Here is a 24,580-nt window from a genome sequence, read left to right on the forward strand (position 1 = left end):
TAAATGAAATAGAAACTTAGAAAACAATAGAATGGATCAACGAAACCAGGAGCTGGTTCTTTGAAAAGGATCAACAAAATTGATATACCTAGCCAGACTCATCAGAGAGAGAGAGAGAGAGAGAGAGAGAGAGAGAGAGAAGACTCAGACAAACAAAATCAGAAATGAAAGAGGAGAAATAACAACAGAAGGGCACCTGGGTGGCTCAGTTGGTTGAGCGTCCGACTTCAGCTCAGGTCACGATCTCACGGTTCGTGAGTTCAAGCCCCACACTGGGCTTTGTGCTGACAGCTCAGAGACTGGAGCCTGCTTCGGATTCTGTGTCTCACTCTCTGCCCCTCCCCTGCTCGTGCTCTGTCTCTCTCTCTCAAAAATAAATAATCATTAAAAAAGAAAGAAAGAACAACAGATACCACTGAAACACAAAGGATTATAAGAGAATATTATGCAAAATCGTATCAACAAATTGGACAACCTAGAAGAAATGGATAAATTCCTAGAAACAGATAATCAACCTCCCAAAACTGAACCAGAGAGAAACAGAAATTTGAACAGACTGGGGTGCCTGGGTGGCTCAGTCAGTTGAGTGTCCAGCTTTGGCTCAGGCCATGATTTCACAGTTCATGAGTTCAAGCCCCACGTTGGGCTCTGTGCTGATAACTCAGAGCCTGGAGCCTGCTTCAGATTCTGTGTCTCCCTCTCCTTCTCTGCCTCTACCCTGTTTGTGCTGTCTCTTGCTCTCAAAAACAAGTAGACATTAAAAAAAAAAAAAAAAAAAAAAAAAGAAAGGAAATTTGAACAGACTGATTACTAGCAATGAAATTGAATCAGTAATCAAAAAAACTTCCAACAAACAAGTGTCCAGGACCAGATGGCTTCACAGGTGAATTCCACCAAATATTTAAAGAATTAATAGCTATTCTTCTCAAAGAATAGAAGAAGGAAAACTGCCAGAAAAAAACAGAAGAGGAAGAAAAACTTCCAAATTCATTCTATGAGGCCAGCATTATCCTGACACCAAAACCAGATAAAGACACTACCAAAAAAAGAAAATTACAGGCCAATGTCTCTGATGAACACAGATGCAAAAATCCTCAACAAAATGTTAGCAAACTGAATCCAACAATACCTTAAAGAAATCATTCACCACGATCAAATGGGATTTATTCCTGGGTGGTTCAATACTCACAAATCAATCAACATGATTCACTGCATCAACAAGAGAAAGGATCAAAACCATATGGTCATTTCAATAGATGCAGAAAAAGCATTTGACAAAGTACAATATTCATTCATGATAAAAACTGTCAACAAAGTAGGTTTAGAGGAAACATAACTCAACATAATAAAGGCCATATATGAAAAATTCACAGCTAACATCATCCTCTAAAACCTGAGAGCTTTTCCCCTAAGGTTAGGAAGAAGACAGGGATGTCCACTCTCACCACTTTTATTCAACATAGTACTTTGAAGTCCTAGCCTAAGCAATCAGATAAGAAAAAGAAATAAAAGGCATCCAAACGGGTAAGGAACAAATAAAACTTTCACTATTTGCAGATGACATGATACTATATAGAGAAAACCCTAAAGATTGCACTAAAAATTTACTAGCACTGATACATGAATGCAGTAAAGTCACAGGATACAAAATCAATACACACAAATATGTTGCATTTCTATACACTAACAATGAAATAGCAAAAAGAGAAATTAATAACCCCAATTACAATTGTACAAAAAATAAAAAAATACCTAGGAATAAAATTAACCAAGGGAGTGAAAGGCCTGTACTCTGAAAACTATAAAACACTGATGAAAGAATTTGAAGATAACACAAACAAATGGAAAGATATTCCATGCTCACAGATTGGAAGAACAAGTATTGTTAAAATGTCCATACCACTCAAAGCAATCTACAGACTTAATGCAAAACCCATCAAAATACCAACAGCATTCTTCACAGAACTAGAACAAATCATCTGAAAATTTGTAGGGAACCATAAAAGACCCTAAATAGCCAAAGCAGTCTTGAAAAAAAAACAAAACTGGAGGTATCACATTCCCAGATTTCAAGATATACTACAAAGCAGTAGTAATTAAAACAATATGGTACTGGCACAAAAACAGACACATAGATCGATGGATCAGAATAGAAAACCTAGAAATAAACCCACAATGTTATGGTCAATTAAACTTTGACAAAGTGGGCAAGAATATCTAATGGAAAAAAGACAATCTCTTCAACAAATGGTGTTGGGGAAACATAACAGCAACACGCAAAAGAATGGAACTGGACCTCTTTCTTACACCACACACAAAAATAAACTCAAAATGGATGTGAGACCTGAAACCATAAAAATCCTAGAAGAGAGTACAGGCAGCAATGTCTTTCTGTTATATGTCTATAACCACTTCTTTCTAAATATGTCTCCTGAGGCAAGAGAAACAAAAGCAAAAATAAACTATTGGGACTTCGTCAAAACAAAAACCTTCTGCATAGCAGAGGAGACCATCAACAAAACTTAAAACACAATGTATTGAATTGGAAAAGATATATCTGCAAATGACATATCCAATAAAGGGGCAGTATCCAAAAATGTAAAGAACTGATACAAGTCAACACCAAAAAGAAAGAAAGAAAGAAAGAAAGAAAGAAAGAAAGAAAGAAAGAAAGAAAGAAAGAAAGAAAGAAAGAAAAAAGAAACCCAATACAAAATGGGCAGAAGACATGAACAGACACTTCTCCAAAGAAGACATCCAGATGGCCAACAGACACATGAAAAGATGCTCAACATCACTCATCAGGGAAATGCAGATCAAAACCACAATGAGAGATCGCCTCATACCTGGCAGAATGGCTGATATCAAAAACACAAGAAACCACAAATATTGTTGAGGATGTGGAGAAATGGGAAGTCTGCTGCACTGCTGGTGGGCATGCAAACTGGTACGGCCACTGTGGAAGACAGTATGGAGTTTCCTCAAAAGAGTAAAAATTGAATTACCATATGATCCAGTAATCCCACTATTGGGTATTTACCCAAAGAATATGAAAACGCTAATTTACTAATTTGAAAAGATATAGGCACCTCTATGTTTATTGCAGCATTATTTACAATGGCCAAATTATGGAAGCAGCCCAAGTATCCACTGATAGATGAATGGATACACAAGAGTGTGTGAGTGTGTGTGTGTGTGTGTGTGTGTGTGTGTGTGCACGTCTACACAATGGAATATTACTCATCCATAAAAAAAGAATGAAATCTTGGGGCGCCTGGGTGGCTCGGTCGGTTAAGCGACCGGCTTCGGCTCAGGTCATGATCTCGCAGTCTGTGGGTTCGAGCCCCACGTCCAGCTCTGTGCTGACAGCTCGGAGCCTGGAGCTGGCTTCGGATTCTGTGTCTCCCTCTCTCTCTGACCCTCCCCCATTCATGTTCTGTCTCTCTGTCTCAAAAATAAATAAACATTAAAAAAAAAAAAAAAAAAAAAAGAATGAAATCTTCCCATTTGCAACAATACGGGTGGATTCAGAGGATATAATGCTAAGTGAAATCAGTCAGGTAGAGAAAGTCCAATACCATGTGATTTTACTCATATGTGGAATTAAAACAAAACAAAACAAATGAACAAAGAAAAAAGAGACAAACCAGAAAACGGACTCTTAACTATAGAGAACAAACTGATGGTCACCAGAGGGGAGATGGGTGAAATAGGTGAAGGGTACACGTATGCACCTGAAACTAATATAACGCTGCATGTTAACTACACTGGAATTAAAACAGAACAGACAACAAGACACATCGATGAGCTAAACCTGGCCCCCGCAGTCAGGGATCCAGGACCTCCCCGCTGGCCATACCTACTTCTTTAAAAAAAATTTTAATGTTTATTTATTTTTGAGACAGAGAGACAGACAGACAGAGTGTGAGCGAGAGAGGGGCAGAGAGAGATGGAAACACAGAATCCGAAGCAGCCTCCAGGTTCTGAACTGTCAGCACAGAGCCCAACATGGGGCTCGAACCCACGAACCGCAAGACCGTGACCTGAGCCGAAGTGGGACACTTAACCTGCTGAGCCACCCAGGTGCCCCTGGCCACACCTATTTCTATTCATCACTGTATTTCTACCCTTATCTTGAATTCCAGCATAATTTTTTCAAGTCATAACTAGTAAATCCTCTCTTACATGCCCCTATTTTCTCTGGGTTGCTTTTTTTTTTTCTTTTCCAGTTTGAAACATACTTTGAACGTGACCAAAGAGTGAGAAAAACAAAATGTGAAGGGTTCATATTCGTTTTCTTAATATAATTATGTATTGATACAGTAACACAAAGTTAATTTTCTATCTAAAATTCATCTCTTTCATCAAACACCTAAATAAAATAATTGTCTATGAAAATATTTCTAAAATACATTAAGACTTTCCTGTCTTCTTTAAAAGAGTGTGTTGAACATCGCTTGGCCTTTTCTTGATACTAATGGTCAAAATTCTGGATAGAAATTGATCCATAATAGAGAAGATGCTGTCAGGAGCTATTACGGTTTTGTATCTTTCATTTGTTATTTTAAGTAACATCCTCTGGCACCAGAAGTATAGGATATGGTTTTGAAGACAAGGGCAGAGCCTCTCTCATCTTTTTCTGGCTTTTGTGAACCTCCTGGATTTTTGTTGTTGTTTTATTTTGTTTTTTACTTTATAGTTATCCTAATTTTGTATGATGGAGATGAGATTCTAACTTTGAATTTTAAAGCTCCTTTTGGGGGGGGGGGGGCGCCTGGGTGGCTCAGTCCGTTAAGCAACCGGCTCTTGGTTTCAGCTCGGGTCATATTTTCATGGTTCATGAGTTCAAGCCCCACACTGGGCTCCACGCTAACACCACAGAGCCTGCTTGAGATTCTCTCTCTCCTTCTCTGCTGCTCGTATGCTCTGGGTCTCTCTCTCTCTCAAAATAAAATAAATAAACTTAAAGACTTTTAAACTTTTTTTTATAGTCCCCAGTTCCAACTCACAAAGTGCAAATTATTTCCAAAACTTTCCTTCTGTACGAGGTAAACTGAAATCTTCAGTCCTTCCGATTCACAATCACTGGGAATTCTTTTGTTAAAAACTATGCTATCTCCTATATACAACTTCTGTATCTTAAAAATTAGCTCTAAAATATGCATTTCAAATACTCTACACGGTTCTTACAGAATCAAAAATTGAGATCCACAGCTGTCTTTTCCCTAAAACTGGGGTTCTCAAACATGGCAAAATGTTTGCAAAATGTGGGCTACTTCAAACAAACAAACAAACATGCCTGAGCCCAAGCCCAGGATCAAAATCTGAACCTCTGGAAGATAGAACCTGTGCATTTGTGTTTATTTTATTTAGTTGTTAGCTTTTTACTTTTCATGTTGTGCTTATTGTAGATTTCTTATGCTGTTTGTAAGAAATAACAGAGAGAGAGAGATCCTATGTACCCTTCAGTCAGTTTCCCCCACGGTAGCATCTTGCATAATTAAAGCACAAAAGCACAATCAGGAAATTGACATCAATATAATCCTACAGAGTTTTTAAAACTAGGTCTCCTTAAAAGGAAACTTTTCTCTTTTTTTCTTTGCTGATGCTTAGCTCTACTGAAGCGGCATATCCCCCTCCTTAATGTGCTAGCTTTAAAAAAAAAAACAACAACTTTTTATTTTGAAAAAAAGGTAAAACCCACAGAAAATATATCTGAATACTATAATGGGAAGGGTATAATGAATACCCACATACCCTCCACCTACATTCATTGGTTCTTCACCAATTCTGGGCAGACCTGAGAACTGGAGCCTTCTCTTACATAAACAGAACAGACAGAATCATCGAATTCAGGAAATTTAACATCCATACAATATTATCTAATATAATGTAGTTCATTTTCAAATTCGTTAATTTCCCAAAACCACCCTTAAATTTAGGGCAATTAGCACCCCCAACAGCCCCCTGCCACCCCACCCCCCCCAACAAGGATCTCATGTGGCGTAACTGTGGTATGCTGTTAGCCTCTTTTTTGTTCTTTTTAACGTTTATTTATTTCTGAGACAGAGAGAGACACAGCATGAGTGGGGGAGGGGCAGAGAGAGAGGGAGACACAGAATCCGAAGCAGGCTCTAGGCCCGATGCAGGGCTCGAACTCACAAACCGTGAGATCGTGACCTGAGCCGAAGTCGGCCACTCAGCCGACTGAGCCCCCCAGGCACCCCTGCTGGTAGCCTCTTTTATCTGGAATAACCTTTCTCACTTATGCCATTGGTAGTTTTGAAGCCTCCACGTGAGCTGTTTTGTAGACAGTCCCTCAATTTGGCTTTGTTTGGTTGATTCCTCATTGGGTTTCATTTTTGAAAAGCATTGTTCATCAACGTTCCCAGCTATGGGTTCACTGAGGAGATAGACATTCGGCAAAGGAGAGGTCTTCTCGATCATAAGCACAACTGACAGATGGCCACCTCTCAGCACCTTGCTTCCAGGCTGAACATCAATGATATTTACAACAGACTGTGCCCCTACAGAGAGCTGGGCACTTTGGGGAGCAAAAGCAGGCCAGCGCAATTCCCAGCCTAGGATTGTTAATTGCAAGGAATAAGGAGTCATGGGGTTGAGGTTTCCAGTCTGGGTTTCTCTGAGGGCTGGGTGAACAACATCCTTTCTCCCGTCCTCAGTTTCTCCAAACTACAAAATGAGGACGAAAGTACCTAGCAGTTAACTCACAGGGTTAATGCAGTGATGGATGTTCCACACTCAGCACGGTGCTTAGCACTTAGTAAATGTTCATTTAATGGGAGCTTCTACCCACATGAAAAACTAGATCATTAAGTCAAATCTCACATGTATTGTTTTAAACCTAACGGGGGGGCTAGAGGTTTTCTGTTAAAGCCAAATCCTGTTGTGATTTTCCTATCCTACAGCCCAGCTGCTTGGCTGTGGCAAAGACCCCTGGCCCTTCATGGGGTTATGAGGCTGAACTCCATCTTACCATTACATCCTGAATAGTTAAGAGGATCCTTTCTTTGTCTGCATTGCTGGCAGGGTCTGGTAATCCATGTGCATTCAGAAGGGAGAAATTAAAGTCACAGGGCGTGGTGCCGGTAGGAGACTTGGTACCCTAGGGGCAAGCAGAGAGAATGGGCGTGGTAAAAGCAATTTATGTCCCTGAAGATGCGCTGGGTCCCTCGTTCTCTCTGTTGGTCTCCATGCCTCCCGTCTGCCTCCTCACCGTCCATCATTCTCGGCTCTCTCCCCCAAAGCTGAGCTGGTCAAACTCATCCCTGCCCTACCCACACTGCTGTAGACACACAGTTAGTAAAGAGACCAGGATCCAAACTCAGGGCACCAACAACCTAGACACTGGGCTCAGTGAGTACCGAGATACGGCCTCCACATCTTGCTGAATAAAGAAAGTGGGATATCAAATAGTGTGGATGGTATATAATCCCATGTATGTGGAAACAGCTATAAAAAGTAAAGGAAAAAATGGTTCTCACTTGAAAGTTATTTAAATGGTAATCCAAAACAGAAGTACCCAAGCAATGGGATGGGCTTAAAGACAATCTTTCATTTTTTAAGCCTCGCCGTTGAAATTAATGAATGGCAAACTGGAGGGATTTGCTACAGGGCCCTCCCTGCTGGGAACCGGGTGGGATTCCCACTGGGGATGCCTGGCCAGTGATGGCACCCTCTAATCTCCACGATTCCCATAGGTGAGCCGTCATGGGCCTCGGCAGAGTCCACATGTGGTGGACCTACTGGGGGCACACAGGCTGTGAACAGGTCTTCAGTTGTTTGTATGTGTCAGCAAGTAACAATGACTTTAAAACATTGAATTGTAATCGTGGGCAAATATCCAGTTCATCCCACACCAGGGTCCACACAATGGAGGCATTCCAGAAGATGATAGGGCGGTCAAGTCTTCCCATCACCCATCGTGCTCGCAGGAAAAATCAAAAAACTAAACTCAGGAATTACCATCACTCACTGGGGATGGGCCAGGACTGGAACATTCCAGATAAACCATCTCCTGTTGGATGTAATCAATACATTACGTATGTAATGAATGTAAGAAACTTTTATTCTGGATGGATACACCCATCTATGACCTCTGGGGCAGTGGGATTATGAAAAGACTTTTATTTTCTTTGTATGGGTTGAATTTTATTTTTTTAACTTTTATTTTTTATTTTAGACAGGGCGGGGGGGGGTGGGGGCAAGAGGGGTAGAGGGAGAGAAAGAGAGAATCCCAAGCAGGCTCCAGGCTCAGTGCGGAGCCCAAAGCAGGGCTCGATCCCACAACGCTGGGATCACGATCTGAGCCGAAATCAAAGAGTCAGCCGCTCAACCGACTCAGCCACCCAGACGCCCCGATACATTGTTTATTGTCTGTTTTTATCTTCGGTGTGTGGAACGGTACCTGGGATCTGTCGCGGGGACCAGGCACCTGCAGTGCACGCACCTGTCTAAGGGGACAGCCGCTCCTCAGCTCCGACCGCTGCTGTCACGTAAGGATGTGGCTCCCAAACGTTCGGATTTTTCAAGAGAAGCCCCAAATTCCCATTTTGACATGGACTCTCCTGATTCTTAAATGTCAGCTAGTAATTCTTTCGAAAACACCGTGCAAGTCAATGCGCTGAGGCCAACGGAGCATGTCTGCGGCATGCGGGTCTGCGAACCCGGAGCCCGCAAGAAATTGAAGATCACCAAGGGTATGATTGAAGGCAAACAGGCTGGTATGTTTCAACAGTGAAGGTCGGATGAAAAGTACACATGCGGACGCGGATTTCCTTTTGCTCGCCTCGGAGCTGCGCTTGCAAACAGTGTGAGGTGGCTGAATATATTTAGCCACACGCTTTTCTTCTTTTTTTTTTTTTCCTCTCTAGTTCAGACTGCATCTCTTAAGGCTTCTGCCTCGGCCGAAAACACGTGTTACCATTTCACTCTTTCGCTTCCCAGGAAAATAACTCCGAGGGGAAATTGACTGTGAAGCCTTACGGAGTGCCCCCTCAAGATGGGGAGAAAAAGGAAAGAAGGAAATACACTCAAGCGCTCACAGTGGAGACAAGGCAGGGCGGGCAGGGCAGGGCCATGCTGCTGCTTCAGAGGGTGTGTGCACCCAGGAATGCTAATGGAGCTTACAGCTCGTGAGGGGCGGGCTGCCTTGTGCTGCAGGCAGCCTGGGGGCTTGCAAAGGAAGGAATATATGTTCACTTAACAGGGGGTACCAGAGGAGAAGAGGGAACTACCCCACTTTTTGCGCCGAAGGCATGCACACATTCCGTGTGGGGCGGGAGCGTGGCCGGGACTGGACCGGGCTGAACTTGGCTACAGACCAGCCTCCCAAGCTAAGAGAAACTGATGGCTGTTGGCAGACGCACGTGCTCAGACCCTGAGCCGGGGGCCGTTCTGTTGTTCCAAAAGCAAGTGTGTACGTGTGTGAGCATGTGTGCTGTGTTTGTGGTATGGGAGGTGGGTGTTAAAGGCAGTAAAGCCCACGCTAGAGTGTTGCCTACTGTAAAATCCCTTTAACAGGGACTGGGTAGGAAACAAGGGCACTGGGTTAAGTCCATAAAAACAGCGCCACCCCCCCCCCCACCGGCCCCCTCCAGGAAGACAGAATTTCCAATTTACTTTTAGACTTCTGCAGCTGGGATGTGAACCAAAGCAACCCTTTGCTCTTTACCGGTCCTTCTTTTATGAGCAAAGAAGGAAATACAAACAGGCAAACACAACACAAGAATGTTTCCTGGACAATATTCCCACTTTTATGAGTGCTTTGCAGTTCTTAAAGGCAGGGTTTGTTACGGGAGCGGCGTTCAAAAGCAAGATTTGGGGGGGCACCTGGGCAGCTCAGTCACTTAAGCTTCCGACTTCGGCTCAGGTCGTGATCTCGCGGTTCGTGAGTTCGAGCCCTGCGTCTGGCTCTGTGCTGACAGCTCGGAGCCAGGAGCCTGCTTCGGATTCTGTGTCTCCCTGTCTCTCTGCCCCTCTCCTGCTTATGCTCTCTCTCTCTCACACACACAAATAAATAAACATTAAAAACAATGTTTTTTTTTTTTAAAAAGCAAGATTTTGTTCTTTTAGGGAGGCTATTGAATCTGCAGCCTGCACTCACAGTGGAACAAAGGTCCGGTGGATGGGACGGGGGATGGCCCGGGGGCCTCTGTCCTGTGGTGTCCCGATAATTTTGTTTCTATATAGACATGGCGATGATCTATGCACTCATTCTATATATAAAAGCGATGCCCTCAGAATAAAATCCAGCTATCTGGACTCGCCCCTCACAGCCCCCTCCACTCCCCTGCCCGGGGCTCATCGTGCCCTGCCTGATCTGCCCCACACTCCCACCTTGCTCATGCTGTGCCTGAGCCTCATGTCGTCTGTGCTTGCTGTTCCCTCTGCCTGCAATGCTTTTCCCACCAGGTTTCAGCTGAACTGTCACACCTGAAGGCAGCCTTCCCGCCCTCTCTGCCGTGTCTGAAGCTGCCCTCTCTCCCACACTGTTCCACCTTCCTCTGTTTTCTTCACAGAACATGACCATATCTGCAATTATTGCTTTATTTATCTCTTGCTCTATTCTTTTTTTTTTTCAATTTTATTTTTTATTTCTTAAAATTTATATCTAAGTTAGCGAGCATAGAGTGCGACAATGATTTCAGGAGTAGACTCCTTAGTGCCCCTTCCCGATTTAGTCCATCCCCCCTCCCGCAACCCCTCCAGTAACCCTCTATTTGTTCTCCATATTGAAGAGTCTCTTCTGTTCTGTCCGCCTCCCTGTTTTTATATTACTTTTGTTTCCCTTCCCTTATGTTCATCTGTTTTGTCTCTTCAAGTCCTCATATGAGTGAAGTCATAGGATTTTTGTCTTCCTCTAATTTCACTTAGCATAATACCCTCCAGTTCCATTCACGTAGTTGCAAATGGCAAGATTTCATTCTTTTTTTTTTTTTTAAATTTTTTTTTTTTTTTTTTTTTTTCAACGTTTATTTATTTTTGGAACAGAGAGAGACAGAGCATGAACGGGGGAGGGGCAGAGAGAGAGGCAGACACAGAATGGGAAACAGGCTCCAGGCTCTGAGCCATCAGCCCAGAGCCTGACGCGGGGCTCGAACTCACGGACCGTGAGATCGTGACCTGGCTGAAGTCGGACGCTTAACCGACTGCGCCACCCAGGCGCCCCAAGATTTCATTCTTTTTGATTGCTGAGTAATACTCCATTGTATATATACACCACATCTTCTTTATCCATTCATCCACCGATGGACATTTGGGCTCTTTCCATACTTTGGCTACTGTCTATCGTGCTGCTATAAACATGGGGGTGCTTGTGTCCCTTGGAAACAGCACACCTGTATCCCGTGGAGAAATGCCTCGTAGTGCCATGGCTGGGTCGTAGGGTAGTTCTAGTTTTAGTTTTTCAAGGAACCTCCATACTGTTCTCCAGAGTGGCTGTGCCAGCTTGCGTTCCCATCTTGGTCTCTTCTTTATTGTCTACCCCTCCCCCCACCCCGGAATATAAGTTGCTTAAGAATAGGGCCCCCGTGCCTTTTGTTTGTTTCTGTGTCTCTAGTGCCAGGGACAGAGGCTGATGCTCCGAAGTGGGTGCCCAACCAACGCTTGCTGAATAGAAGCCCAGCACGCACTGTCGGAGGTCCCTGGATTTCACAGGTGACACGGCGGTTTGAGGAGGGGACCGAAACGCCCCATTGCCTGCCTCATCAGCGGCTGCGCGGCTGTGGACTCTTGAGCTACAGTTCTGTGGGGCTTCTGGGCATTTCCGTGTGTGGCTTCTGCTGCCCCAGGGGGTGGGGTGATACTCAAAAGCTTTAACAGCAGGTGCATACATACAGTTGTGGCCAGGCTGAGTATCAGCTCTGCCCGCCTCCCCTCCCCTCCTTGCCCCACACTCCGCCCCAGCCTCTCGGACCCCGGCAAGTGTCACTTCCTCTAGGAAGCCTTCCCGGATACCCTCTCTCCTGGGCCCACCACGCCTTGCCCCACCCCTCAGCAAGCTCTTGCGGTGGAGGGACTGTAGGCTGTTGCCTCTTTGGGGTCGGACGCCAGCCCTTCTGACACCTGGACACCGTGTGCCTGGCAGAACATCCAGCATGTGGCCTGGCCTGGGTGCTCGTCATGGCGTGGGAAAGGGAGGACAAGAGTGAAGGAACTTAGGGACAGAAGGAGGGAAGGAATAAAAAGCTGTCACAAAGTGCCCCCAGAGCCGCTACAGCACAAGCTGAGGCCAGTCCTACCTGTGGACGGTCCCCGGAAGCGTCCTTGGCCTTGACGGTCACATCCCCACCCGGCTCAAAATCTTCAGAAGGGTCCAGAGGCGGCTCGATGTGCAGCCGCGGGCCAGCTTCCGTCCTGATCTGCACAGATTTCTATACAGAAAAAGTCAGATTGCTTCAGACGTGATGGGAGGAGCATCTGGATTCCTCCGAGGGGTGAGCACGTTAGCGGCTGATGGCGAGGCGGTAGGTCTGCATGGGCCACGCCACCCCTGCTCAGAAGCCCTGACTGGAGGGCCACCTGGGTGGCCCGGTCGGTTAAGAATCGGACTTCGGCTCAGGTCATGATCTCGCGGTTCGTGAGTTCGAGCCCCGCGTCGGGATCTATCCGGTCAGCACAGAGCCCCCCTCAGATCCTCTCTTCCCCCCTCTCTCTGCCCCTCCCCTGCTTATGCACGCGTGCACTCTCTCTCTCAAAAGTAAAAAAAAAAAAATTAAAAAAAAAAGTCTTTACTGGTTCCTACTGCACAAAGGGTGTTCAGTACAATTTTTCACCAACTTTGTAGCTTGAACTACCTTCTCAGTAGAATTTCAGTGGCTGTTACACTCCCCCCCAAATTGGCTTTGTGATCAAATAAGTTTAGGAGACCCTGGGTTTTCCTCGGGACTTCTCAGGGCTGGGGCCAGGGTGGCACAAGGGAGGCACCCAGGGGACAACATCTAAGAAGGGGCTCCCTCTTAACAAAAATAATATAAAAACAGGGAGGGGGACAAAACAGAAGAGACCCATGAATATGGAGAACAAACTGAGGGTTGCTGGAGGGGTTTTGGGGGGGGGATGGGCTGAACGGGTAAGGGGCACTAAGGAATCTACTCCTGAAATCATTGTTTCACTGCATGCTAACTAATTTGGATGTAAATTTTAAAAAATAAAAAATAAAATTAAAAAAAAAAGAAGAAGAAGGGGTTCCCTCTTGGGTGCCCTGCATGTGCACGAATCCAAGAGTGAGGGCCTCCTTAAACTTCCCTCTCCGGGCCTCACTCGAGTGAGGCCTGGCTACTAAAAGGAGGGACAGGTCGGCCAAGCCATGCGTACTGGGTTCGTTACCCCGCTGCGGGACAGAGATTTGTTTTATTTTTTCTTAAGTTTATTTATTTTTTTTGAGAGAGATAGAGAGTGAGCAGGGGAGGGGCAGAGAGAGAGAGGGAGAAAGAGAGAATCCCAAGCAGGCTACCCACTGTCAGCACAGAGCTCGGTGTGGGGTCTGAACTCATGAGCTGTGAGAGCATGACCTGGGCCGAAACCAAGAGTCTGACGCTTAACCGACTGAGCCACCCAGGCGCCTGGGGACAGTGATTCATGCCTTTCCCCTCATGCCCTGGGTGAGAAGCCTCCACCCCTGTGAGACTCGGCTTCCCCACCAGCCTAGTGAACTTGATGATGAAGAAAATGATGCCGGAGCCTTACTGCCCTGCGGGGCTCTCACTGGGTAGGACCGAACACCTTTCTCACCCACGGTCACGCCGCCCCACCCCGCCCACCCCCGTGAGCGCGTTCACATTATGCGTCACGACACTGAATGCACACTGAGCGCCCCTCCAAGTCCTTCGCGTGCCTTTGCTCGTTCGGTCCTCACAGCAACCCCAGGGGGAAACCGAGGCACAAGGCCACAAGCCCCTTGCCCAAGGTCGCACAGTGAGGAAGCCACAGAGCCTCGATCTGAACCCCAGCAGCACAGCTCCAGAGGCCTTGCTCCAAACCAGGGACGGGTCCGTGTTTCCTGTACAGACTAAGGATTTTAGGTCCTGCCAATCATATGGTCTCTGTCACCAGAGTTCAGCTGTCCCAGTGTAGCTGGAAAGACTGTGTCCCCAAAAGACTTTATTTATAAGAACAGGCTGTGGCCAGATTTGGCCCGAGAGCTGTAGTTTGCTGAGGGACCCCAGTACTAACCACCACACTATAATGCCCCCCAAAAGGCACATGAAGGATAAACGTGCCCGGCCTGGGCTACAGGATGGAGGGAAATGAAGGAACTTCCTGAGAACACCTAACACTCAGAAAAGTAGGCAGGGGCTTGGCTATAGATCATGTGAGAAAGAGATCTTGGAAAGAAAGTTTAAAAAAGAAGAGAGAGAGAAAGAGGCTGAAAAAGGCAGCTAGGGGGCCCCTGTTGGGGAACAGGGAGGACGCAGAGGTGCCGAAGGAAGGTGCTTTGGGACACTTTTCCTTCCATAGGCGATCCTGTCACTTAGCGATGCCCCCCAGGCTGCGACACCAAGTGTGAGCTCGCTGCCTCCCAGGCTGCGTCAGCTTGCTCTCAGAGCATTTCTTAGCGTCAGCAGACCTATGGAGGGTAAGCAGGATCCAGGCCAGGAGACACCTGGGAGCTTTCCTGCCTGGGGCCAGGATGAACCCGAAAGGGGTTTGAAGTTCATCTCCAAGATGGATTTTCTACCACAGACGCTGGGGAGGCTGGGCTCCTCCCCACTCCTCAGGATACACTCAATAACACCCAAATGCTGAAATGGAGACGGAGAGTGAGAGAGGCAGAGACAGTGGGGGGGGGGGGGGTAGAGAGAGAGAGAGAGAGAGAGAGAGAGAGAGAGAGAGGAGGGAAGGCAGGAAGGAAGGAGCCGGTGGGGAAGGGAGAAGAGGAGGGAGGAGGGAGGAGGGGAAGGGGCTGGGAGGGAGGAGCACTAGGCATGGGGCACACAGCCTGGCCCCTCTACAGGCTTCTGTTCCTTTATCCAGAAAGGGAGGACTCAGATGAGGACCTTACTCGTGGAAGGTCCAGGCACCAGCAGTATTGGCTTCTCCTGGGGATTTGTGAGAAATGCAGAATTTCAAGCCCCATCCCAGAGCTGCGAATCGGAATGTGCATTTTCACAAGAGTCCAGGTGGCTCACACGCACACTCCAGTCTGAGCAGCGTGAGGTCTGTGAAGTCTTGCGGCGGGTCCTTCCGCCTGTGCTGCACGCGCCCCCCTGTCTTCTGGCAAAGGCACCCTGATTTTCTTTTGGGAGATCCTCCCCCTCCCCACCCCCAGTCCAAGTGTTCATGTGGAACTGAGTCCATGGGGGGCTGGAGCATAGGACAGGCCCGGGCGATCTGAGCATTAGATCCTGCTGGCCCAGAGCGACCAGGTGACAGAATGCACGGTGGAGGCTGACAGTGGTCACCTTGGTGCCACACAGAGCAGCATAGGGAAAAGCAGAGTTGAGAGATGGAGAACGGGCTGTGCGACACTGTCTGAGCACCTGGATCCAGCCATACCTGAACTGGGATTTCCCGCTGCCAAGTAAGAGAGCTGGCATTAATGCAGTTTTGCTGCTCTGATCTGAAGTATAAATATGAGAAACAGCTCCAGCATTCAAGGAGGAGAGCCCCGGTATGCCTCTGTCCTCTGCAGCCTTCCCATCCTCCCTTTTCCCAGAAGCGCCCCCTCCCTTCCCAGGAGCTTGTCACAACTGCTCGCCTGGCCGAGAGGTCGGGAGATGGGTTTGCAGTAGGCATTAAGGCACTTAACCAGCAAGCCCTTACTGAACACGGACTGCATACAAGGTTCTGGAAGCATGTCGAGATAGTAAAAAAAAAAAAAAAAAAAAAAAAAGTAACAACCCGTGCCCTGGTCTCAAGGAGTTCACACAGAACATGCAACAGAAGAACGTGTTTCTGAAGCAACGCGTAACAAAACCAATGTGGTCCCGGAAGAGTTTTAAATGCCGAGTGGGTGCCGGAGGGGAATAAATAGTCTCCCATCTGGCCTGCTCTCCCACCGCAGCCCCGGGGCTGTACCTCCGCCACCACTGGAGGAGAAGGGGAGCTGCCTCACCCACATCAAGACGCCCACCTCCCAATAAGCGCACGAGGCTGGAGGGTTCCAACCCAGCCCCCGGGCAGCGCCCGCTCCCCGTCGCCCACCTTCACGTGCTGGTGAGCATGATGCCCGAGCGCCTGGCTGGCTCCCCATCTGGCACGTTGCGTTACCTGGAGTGGGTGTTTGTAAGTGGCTGCTTTCTCCTGCCTCCTGGCAGCGCCCAGACCCGGGTGGACCCTGGTCCACGCGTAGGGACGAGATTTTAAAGCCCTGACACCCGAACACCCATGTTCCAGTTTGCCCGCCCAAGGGCAGATCTTGCCCTCAGCCACACGCAACCCAAGGCCATGCTCAGAGTTATCTGTGTGTATCTGCCGCCCCCTTAGCAAAGCATTCTAAGAGATGCGCGTGCAAGCAGCTGTCAATGCGAAAGATAGACAGATGGAGGCTAGGGGTTGCCCTGTATGGTTGTTCAGGTTGTGTGACATGCAAACGGCTCCCTCTAGAGGTAGGAGAGCTCCGAAGATACTGACGGGCAGGTTTGGGGTGGGGAGGAAATATACCCTATTTGATATGTTCTTCCCGGATTTTCCTGATCTCTTACAAATAATGGCGCTCGACACTCTGACAGTGTGTGTCGCGCAAGGTCGCCGTAAAAGCCGATGCTTTATGGGCTGTTTCATTTATTGTCCTCTCTGCAGGCGTTTTCAAAACTCAGACACAGGAAAACAAAGGAAAGGGCTTCGCGTTTTGACTCGTGAGCTTTCCTGGAGGTGTCTGCAGCTGCCTAGCCCACAACAGGAACCCGGTTACGACAGTGGAGTGAGAGCAAAGCCTTTGCTTTCAAGTGCAATGAACTTGCTTTCCGGGCCTTGAAGGAAAGCCCACCCCCACCGTAAATTGCTGAAAGGCCGATCCCTTCACTACCAATTTAATGCTAAGAGCCCATGACGTTCATCAAATCTGACAGCATTTTGGTAAACGACAGCTCTGTTGATTAGGCCGCTGTCCACCCAAGTATTACAAGGCTGAGGAAGCCATAAATCTTAATCCGCTGATAGCAGGAGAAATATCTGAGGCTGAGACGTGGTGGGGGATAAAGACTGGTGCCAACAGGAGCCCATTGATCACCTCCAGGCCGGTCCACGGGGCAGGTGGCAGCTCAGTCCCGGGACGGGTTTTACAGGTGCAGCCGGTCAGGCTCCAGGCCAGCGTTTGGATGAGCCGGTGACCTTCCGGCGCAGGGATCCTTGAGCCCGTGCGCCTGGGGGAGCCCCTTCCAGTGGGGGCATCTCGACCCCGAAGTGCTTCCTAGTTGCGGGGGGCAAGCCCCTAAGAAGGGAGGTTATTCTACAGGAAGACACGAAGGCCTGGTCACCGGGAAGGGGCCGTGTGACCCAAAGGAATTTCAGGCAACACTCAGAACAAGTGGCCGGATGCAGGCTGGAGAGTGCAGAGGGCCACAGGGAGGAGGCAGAGTGCTGGCCAGGGGGAGACCGTGGCCGCCGTGTCCCCTGCTGACCCGGCTGTGGTCTGAGATGACACACCGAGTGCCTGTGTGCCCCCCACCATCCCTCCTGCTGGGCACAGCCATACGGGAGAAACCCCAGGACTGGGACAGGCTGTAGTGCCTCTCCTGACGGGGTGGCTTTTGAGGACTGGCCACCACTGGCCACCGGGGGATTCTGCTTCCCTCACCGCCGCCCACCTCTGGCTGCCTCCAAGGATGGTGAGGCCCACCCAAAGGGGTGAGGGAAAGACTGCCTTCCTCTCTATCCTTCGCACCCGAAAATCCGTCCCCGTGTACTTCCTACCATGGAGAAACTTTCTACTTAACCCCACTTCTTGGGGCCAAAGGAAACCCAACCAGTGCCTCTTCCTGGTGCAGTCGGTACACTGGGGCTACTTACTGTCCTGGACAAGAAGCTAGGGGACCCAGGCCCCGCTCAGGGAACAGCTCTGGGGCGGGCAGGCTTTGTGTCATCCGACCCGGCCCACCTCCGCTCACACCCTCTCAAGGCGGGAGTGGGCATCTGGTCCAGGCTGACCAACTGAGGCACTGTCCTGGACAATTTCAACAAAGACTGGCAGGGAGATGACACGAAGGGGTGGGTCGAGGAAGCTGAGGTGACCAGGGGACTCTGGGAGCTAGGGAAGGTGCGAGGTGGAGGCTGGGGGATGAAGAGCCGAAAGCTGGAGAGACAAAGGCCTGCTTCAAAGCCTCCTGCCTGGTCCTCCTACAGCCACCTGGCCCCACGGGCATCCTTCGGCATGGGGCAGAGGGGATCTTTCCAAAATGTGAGCCCAAACATGCAACTCTCCTACTGAAAACCTCCAGAGGATTCCCCACATTTAAAATGGAATCCAGGGGCGTGGGGGGGGGGGCGGTGCCTGGGTGGCTCAGTCGGTTCAGCATCCGACTTTGGCTCAGGTCACGATCTCACAGCTCGTGAGTTCGAGAACCCGCATCGGGCTCTGCGCTGACAGCTCGGAGCCTGGAGCCTCCTTTGGATTCTGTGTCTCCCTCCCTCTGCCTCTCCCCTGCTCACGCTCTGTCTCTGTCTCTCTCTCAAAATAAATAAACATTTAAAAAAAATTTCTTCCAAATTTATTTCTAGAGCTACTCTCCCCCCGCAACGACCCTGTCCGTCTCCCCCCACCCCCCCGCCCCAGCTCCTGCGTAGCACTTGTTTCTTTGCTTGCTTGCTCCTGGTCCTCTGCCTGCCCGCCCACACACCCCGGAACCGTGAGCTCCAGGAGAGCAGGGCCAGGCCTGCCTCGGTCACGGCTCAGACCCCAGCGCCTGTCCGTGTCCACAGTGGAGCAGGTGCTCGGTAGAGGTCACCGAACGAACAACGGACTGAATAAAGGAAGGAACACCCTGGAGTGAAGCCCTGAGGTCTCCAGGCAGAGCCGCCCTCGGCACCTGACCCCCACGGACAACAGTGACGTTCATGACCGTCTACCGCCTGCTTCCTCTGTGCCGGGCGCTGCTGGCCACGTTGCACAGACACTGGCTCACCCGGTCCTCATGAACTACCCTACCAGGCAGGTGCCATTCTTAACCCCAGTTGCAGATGAGGAAACAGGCACAGAGAGGTTGAGCAGCTTATCCAGGGCCACACAGCTAGGAGGAGGTGGAGCCCGGGCTTTGACGTACGGCCGCGGGGCTCCTGAGTCGGTACGCTTAAACGCCTCCTTGGATTTGTCCGTCCCCTGCCGCCTGGTGCTCCTACCCGAAGCTGAAGGACCCCCTGTGACACACACTCCGCCCGCACTCCGGGCGGCCTGGGAGGTTTGCACGCAAAGCTCAGAGACCTCACATGGCCAGCTCCGGGCACACAGCTAGGAAGTAGGTTGACCCCAAAGCCCATTCCCGTCTCTCCAGGGGACACAGGTTCAGACGCCCCAGGGAGCCAGGCTGGAAATGGAAAGGCAGGAAGCACCCCCCCACCCCCACCCCGTGTGAGAGCAGCAGTGGCCGCAGCACAAGGCCACCACACCTGCCACTGGGCCTCAGCTCTGGGGCGCTAAGGGGAGTGGTGAGGACTGCGGCAAACAGAAGCACTTTGCCCAGCCTTACGGTGGGGGGGGGGGGGGGTAGGGGGCAACCGCTACTCTTCTCTGCTAAAGGCTGCCTCGCGGAGAGGGGAGGCCGGCGTGAGGGCCAGATCTTTCCATTTTCCCAGGGAAGTAGGAATCTAGCTTTTTAAAAATATAGAAGAACTTTCTGAATTTAAATGTTAGCAAGTGACTAAGTCTTTTTTAAACTGTGTGAGTCCAAAAAACACCCTCCGGGGGACAAGTTCAGCCCACAGGCCTCAAGCTGCACGCTCCCAAGTCCAGCAGGCCATATGCCTGGAACAGTCACCACGTCTGTCTTGCAGGCTGGGCGGTCCCCAGGCCTTTATAGCCGACGGCGGGGGGGGGGGGGGGGGGGGGGGGGGACTCCTGGGGCAGGACCAGAGCCTTATCTGATTTTTTTTTTGTTTCGAACCCCGGAGCCCCACACAGTGCCCGGCCCGTGGTAATACATCTTTTTAAATGAAAGGCTGATTTGTCTCGAGACATGGCTTCTACCCCTCTCACGACTTCCGCACGTTCTCCGGTTTGTCCATCTTGGAGGAGTGGTCCCCAAGGCACGGTAGTGGTGGGGGTGGGCTGACCCCCAGGACGCATTCCACTTCCCTCCTAGGGTGGCTTTACGTTCAGGAGAGGCCGGAAAGTCAGCCCGTGTTTCCCAGATACCCTTTCCGTGGGGGTTCTGGATGCGAGCTGGGTGCAGCCGATCCGATGACTTCACACAAGGCAGGGGACGCGGAAATGAGGTGGAAACAAGGGGACACAGGCCGGCTGATGCTGTGCTAACCACGGTGCCGAGGTGAGGGGTTTTGCAAGTGTCCCAGCCTGGCCGGACAGGCTACGGGCATCGTTGCTCTAGCAGGCGCGGCATCATTCGAGGCCATCGGTTGTGGTGGGAGCCACCTGGTTCCCGGATGACAGCTCAGGTGACCCAGCCCTGATGCGGATCCCCCACCTTCCCCACTGGGCCCTAGGGAGCGGTTCTCCTGGAAGGCTGTGTGAGAAGGCCCCACTCGGACCCCTTCCTCTTGTACACAGAGACCTTGTGAGCACCGGACTCCCTGTCTTCCATCCATCTCTGATTAAAACGGCCTGAATGGTCTCTACTGTTAGGCAGTGACTGACCCCTGACTGATACGGTACAGAAGGACAATTACAGCCTTCACGGCATCGGGAAGCTAGGAAATTAGCCATGATTAGGCCCCGTGAAGTGTGGGACCACAGGGAGAGGCTGGGGAGGGATGCTAATTAATCTTAGGCCAAGTCTTTTAAATTGCACAGGCTCTGGGGCCGGCCATAAAGTCACAGTCTAAGATGCAAATATGGCTCCTGATAATAGAAGGCACTCAGAACAACCAGAAGGAGGGTCTGAAGTGGGAAGTGGAGACAGGCCTCCTTAATGAGAAATTAACATTCATTGCTGGGGACAAAAGGAGGCCTCCAGGCTGCGTGCCCTGGAGGCCTTGCTCAGCAAGCCCCGGCAGGAACACCCAGCCACATTTAATCACAGACCCACAAAGGCAGGGGAGACCAGTGGGTTTGGGGGTCACGGGTCCAGTGTTCAAACGTCAGCCTACCCTCCTCCCTTAGCGGCTGCGTGACCCTGAGCAGGTCACCTCACTTCTCTGGGCCTCAGTTTCACCAATGGCATGATGAGGACAGTTACAGACCTACAGGGTTATCGCACAGATGGGCCAGCAAAGCTTATGGAAGTATTTACTATAGACCCACACATACAGCCCTGTGCAGAAGGTTCTAAGGGCAGTACACAGGATTGAAAAGGATTACATACCATTGCTTAAGCCACACCTCAGACCAGGTGAGTCAGAATCCCTGGGGGGGGGGGGGGGGGGCTCCCCAGGTGGTGTGAACGTGCAGTGGGGGTTGAGAAGCACTGATCCCAGGCAAGCGGCCAGATAAGGACCACATGGGCAAGAACACCACGCTTGGAGCAAAGGTCTGGGCTGGAGTCTTGATTCTGGTTGACCTTAGAAGAAAGCTCACTTAGCTTTTCTGACCATTCAAGTCTGCGGCTCCCTTAGAAGAGGAAGAACATTGGAACTTTACCCTGCAGGTCCGCCGCGAGGACAAAGGAGAGGAGTCACGCGGGAGCACGGCTCGTACCTGGTTGGCACTCAAGAACGCCAGCTGCTGGCGTCAGCACCATCAACAAGCAGCCCTAAGTGGCATCTCAGGTCTGTGGGGCAGGGGCTTTGCCTTGTTACCCACTGCATCCCTGGCATCAAAGACTATGCCCGGCACATAGTAGGTGCTCAATAAAAGACAGCTGTATGAACGAGTCATCACGAAGGGGGCTGAGAGTGTGCACGTGATCCTCCTGCGTAGGGCTGGGGTGACCCCATCCGGAAGGGAGGATCACGCCACAGAGAGAGGGCTGGGAGGTCCCCAGTCTCCTCCATTCCCCAGGGGCCAGGACTGCATGCAAAGAGGCCACCTGCAGGGTGCCCGGCCAGCCCCACCGCTGCCCGCGGGGATTCTGAAAGGTTCTGTCACAATAACCCTGCTCCTTCTTCTAAAACATGAGCTCGGGCCATGTGTCTTGACTCTCCCCCCAGGGTTTCCTGACCTGGTGCCATCCTCGGCGCTGAACTTTGGAAGGGGCTGTCCGCGAGTTGCGTCTTAAAGCTTCTTCCGCTTCTCGAAACAGGGTTCTTCGCCCGTAATCTGCACCAGACATGAGGGAAGGGGATTTGGTGAGGCGCCCGTGACAAGCTCACACCCAAGGCAGATTCATGACTTACATCTAAAACGCACATCAGGTGCCCAAAGTCCCGTCTGTGGAGCGGGCCACTGTAGTCCCATTGGTAGCCGCAGGGCGTTAGGAAACAAGCCAAATGCTCAGCGAAAAGGGCCAGGGTAGTAAGGCACAGCTGAATCAGGCAGGTCTGTATACAAAAGGAAAAATCTCCGACATACGGAAGCAGGGCACACACAGTGGGCACAATCGGCCAGCGTTTGTGTCAAAGAGGAGGGGGAGATATATTTGTTGAATGAGTAAAGATACTACTGCTGTGGCCCAAGAAAGACAACGTTACCTGCACCTCCCTGAAACCCGGACCAGGAGAGGCCTGCACCTGCCAACTAGCAGCAGGCTGGCCAGAATCCTCGTCCTTGAAACCGTGAAACCTAGAAGAATCATTCCATTCCCCTTGTTGCCCTGGGGGCCAGGAAGCTCATTCTAAACTCTGAGCTGAACTGCAGTGGCTCTCCTAGGGGAAGGTTTGGGGACATGACCTTCGCCTTTTATCTCCTCGTTTTGACTTTCACTGTCTATTTTACTGCTGTTTTGGCTTTTGCCGTCTATTAATGGCTTGGGAAATCTACCGTACCTGTAAGGCAATGAATTACAACAACACAGATCAAGATTATTGTGTGATGGACATTTTACATTTCTTATGTCAGTCAGTCTTCCTGGCAAGCCCGCAAGGTGGACGTGATTGTTCCCATTTTATAGAAGAGGAAACTGAGGGTCAGAGAGGACCCAACTGCCAGAGGTTTCAAAGCCAGAGAGTGGCAGAACAGAGTTCAAAGCCAGCCCTGCCTCATTCCAAATGCTCCTCCTGTCACTCAGTAGCACACCGGCTTCTCAGATAAAGCCGCCCGACGTGGAGGGCACGCTGGCGCCCCGGGGATGGGCACCCCTGTTAGTCCCATTTGAAAGATGAGGAAACAAAGGCACGTGGCCAAATTGGGACCCGACCCCGTGTGCTCTGCCATTTCATTCATTTTACCGCCAGGTCATTTTCATTGGTGCCTGTTTTGGGCCAGCCCCTCGGTGGGGAGCGCGTATTGCCCCCCTCAGCTTTCAGGACAGGACACATGAAATCTGTTGAAAGTACGTGGAGCATGGATTAACTAAATTCAGAAATGAACAGTGGGAATCAAATATCACACAGGGGTTAGGTACTGAGGTTAAGACAGATCCAGTGAAAATCGGGTATCATTTCAATTATCCTAGACATTTCCTTCAATTACTGGCATTATGAAACATAAAAGCCAGGAATTTACCGCCCTGGCCACCTTCGCCCTGGGGTAATGGAGGCCAAGATGACCCTTTAAAAGGAATAAAAAAAGGGTTTCTCTCTCTTTCTCACTCTCCTGCTCTCTTTCTGGCCAAGAGGGCATAGTTAGTGTGTATATAGGTTAACCAGTTATTTGCTGGGAAGTTCACGCTCATCGGATGTGGGTCCGCGGTGCCGAACGAGCTAGCGCGTTGCAGGGGCCGGACGGGCCAGTGCTCACCGTGCGTCCCTTCGGTGTGTGAGGCGCTTCTGGTGAAGTCGGAGTGGACAGCTTTCCGGGGTGAGGTCTTCAGCTCAGAGTTGGCCCCGTTGACGTAGACGGAGAAGCCTTGTTCCAAATGCTCCAGTCTCAGCTGCATGGGGTCCTTGGATCTCAAGTGCTTTAGTATCCTGGAAGAGAAACGATCATTCGTTCCTTGTTCTAGGCGCCTGGGCCGCCCACCCCCGACGCAGGAGGGAGAGAACTACCGCTCTGATGGGCAAAGCATCTCGAATCGGGAGGCCGGGTGGCGGGTGCCCAGCTGTTCATCGACAAACAGCCTGGAAGAGGCCCATTACGCACACGGAGAAGCAGCAAGGGGGAGACTGTTTCGGGCCCGGCAGGGGTGTTTCTGCTTTCGTTCTGAGGCTCAAGCGCAGGTTAGCGGCGACGAAGGCACACGTCGCCCTCGCCCCGCGGTGGCTGAGACAGAAAGCAGGCGTGTGTGCGCATTGCCTCCACACAGCCTGGGTTTCCTGGGAGACCCCAACCTCATGCATCTCCACGTTGTGTGGATAGTGGCACCTTCTCCAGCGTGCAACAAAACATGCTGGGTCTCAGGTCGTCAGCCTTTGCGAGAGATTTCCTAGAATATCTACGAAGCAGGAAACATCCCGCGTCAGACCGGGCAGA

General features: G+C 50.1%; 1 protein-coding gene across 9 annotated transcripts in view; it reads right to left on the bottom strand.

Annotated features, from left to right (window-relative positions):
• Positions 1 to 24,580, bottom strand: part of KATNIP (katanin interacting protein) — a 194,692-nt gene that overhangs the window by 111,752 nt on the left and 58,360 nt on the right. For all 9 annotated transcript variants that reach the window (XM_045047782.1, XM_006942222.5, XM_006942221.4 and 6 more), the window contains 4 exons: positions 23,909 to 24,078; positions 22,233 to 22,330; positions 12,264 to 12,395; positions 6,998 to 7,126 (listed from right to left, as the gene is read on the bottom strand). In XM_045047782.1, the coding sequence (XP_044903717.1) occupies positions 6,998 to 7,126; positions 12,264 to 12,395; positions 22,233 to 22,330; positions 23,909 to 24,078 (529 nt within the window). The remainder of the gene's footprint in view (positions 1 to 6,997; positions 7,127 to 12,263; positions 12,396 to 22,232; positions 22,331 to 23,908; positions 24,079 to 24,580) is intronic.

The sequence above is a fragment of the Felis catus genome, chromosome E3 (genome assembly GCF_018350175.1).
Source record: "Felis catus isolate Fca126 chromosome E3, F.catus_Fca126_mat1.0, whole genome shotgun sequence".
Lineage (NCBI taxonomy): Eukaryota > Metazoa > Chordata > Mammalia > Carnivora > Felidae > Felis > Felis catus.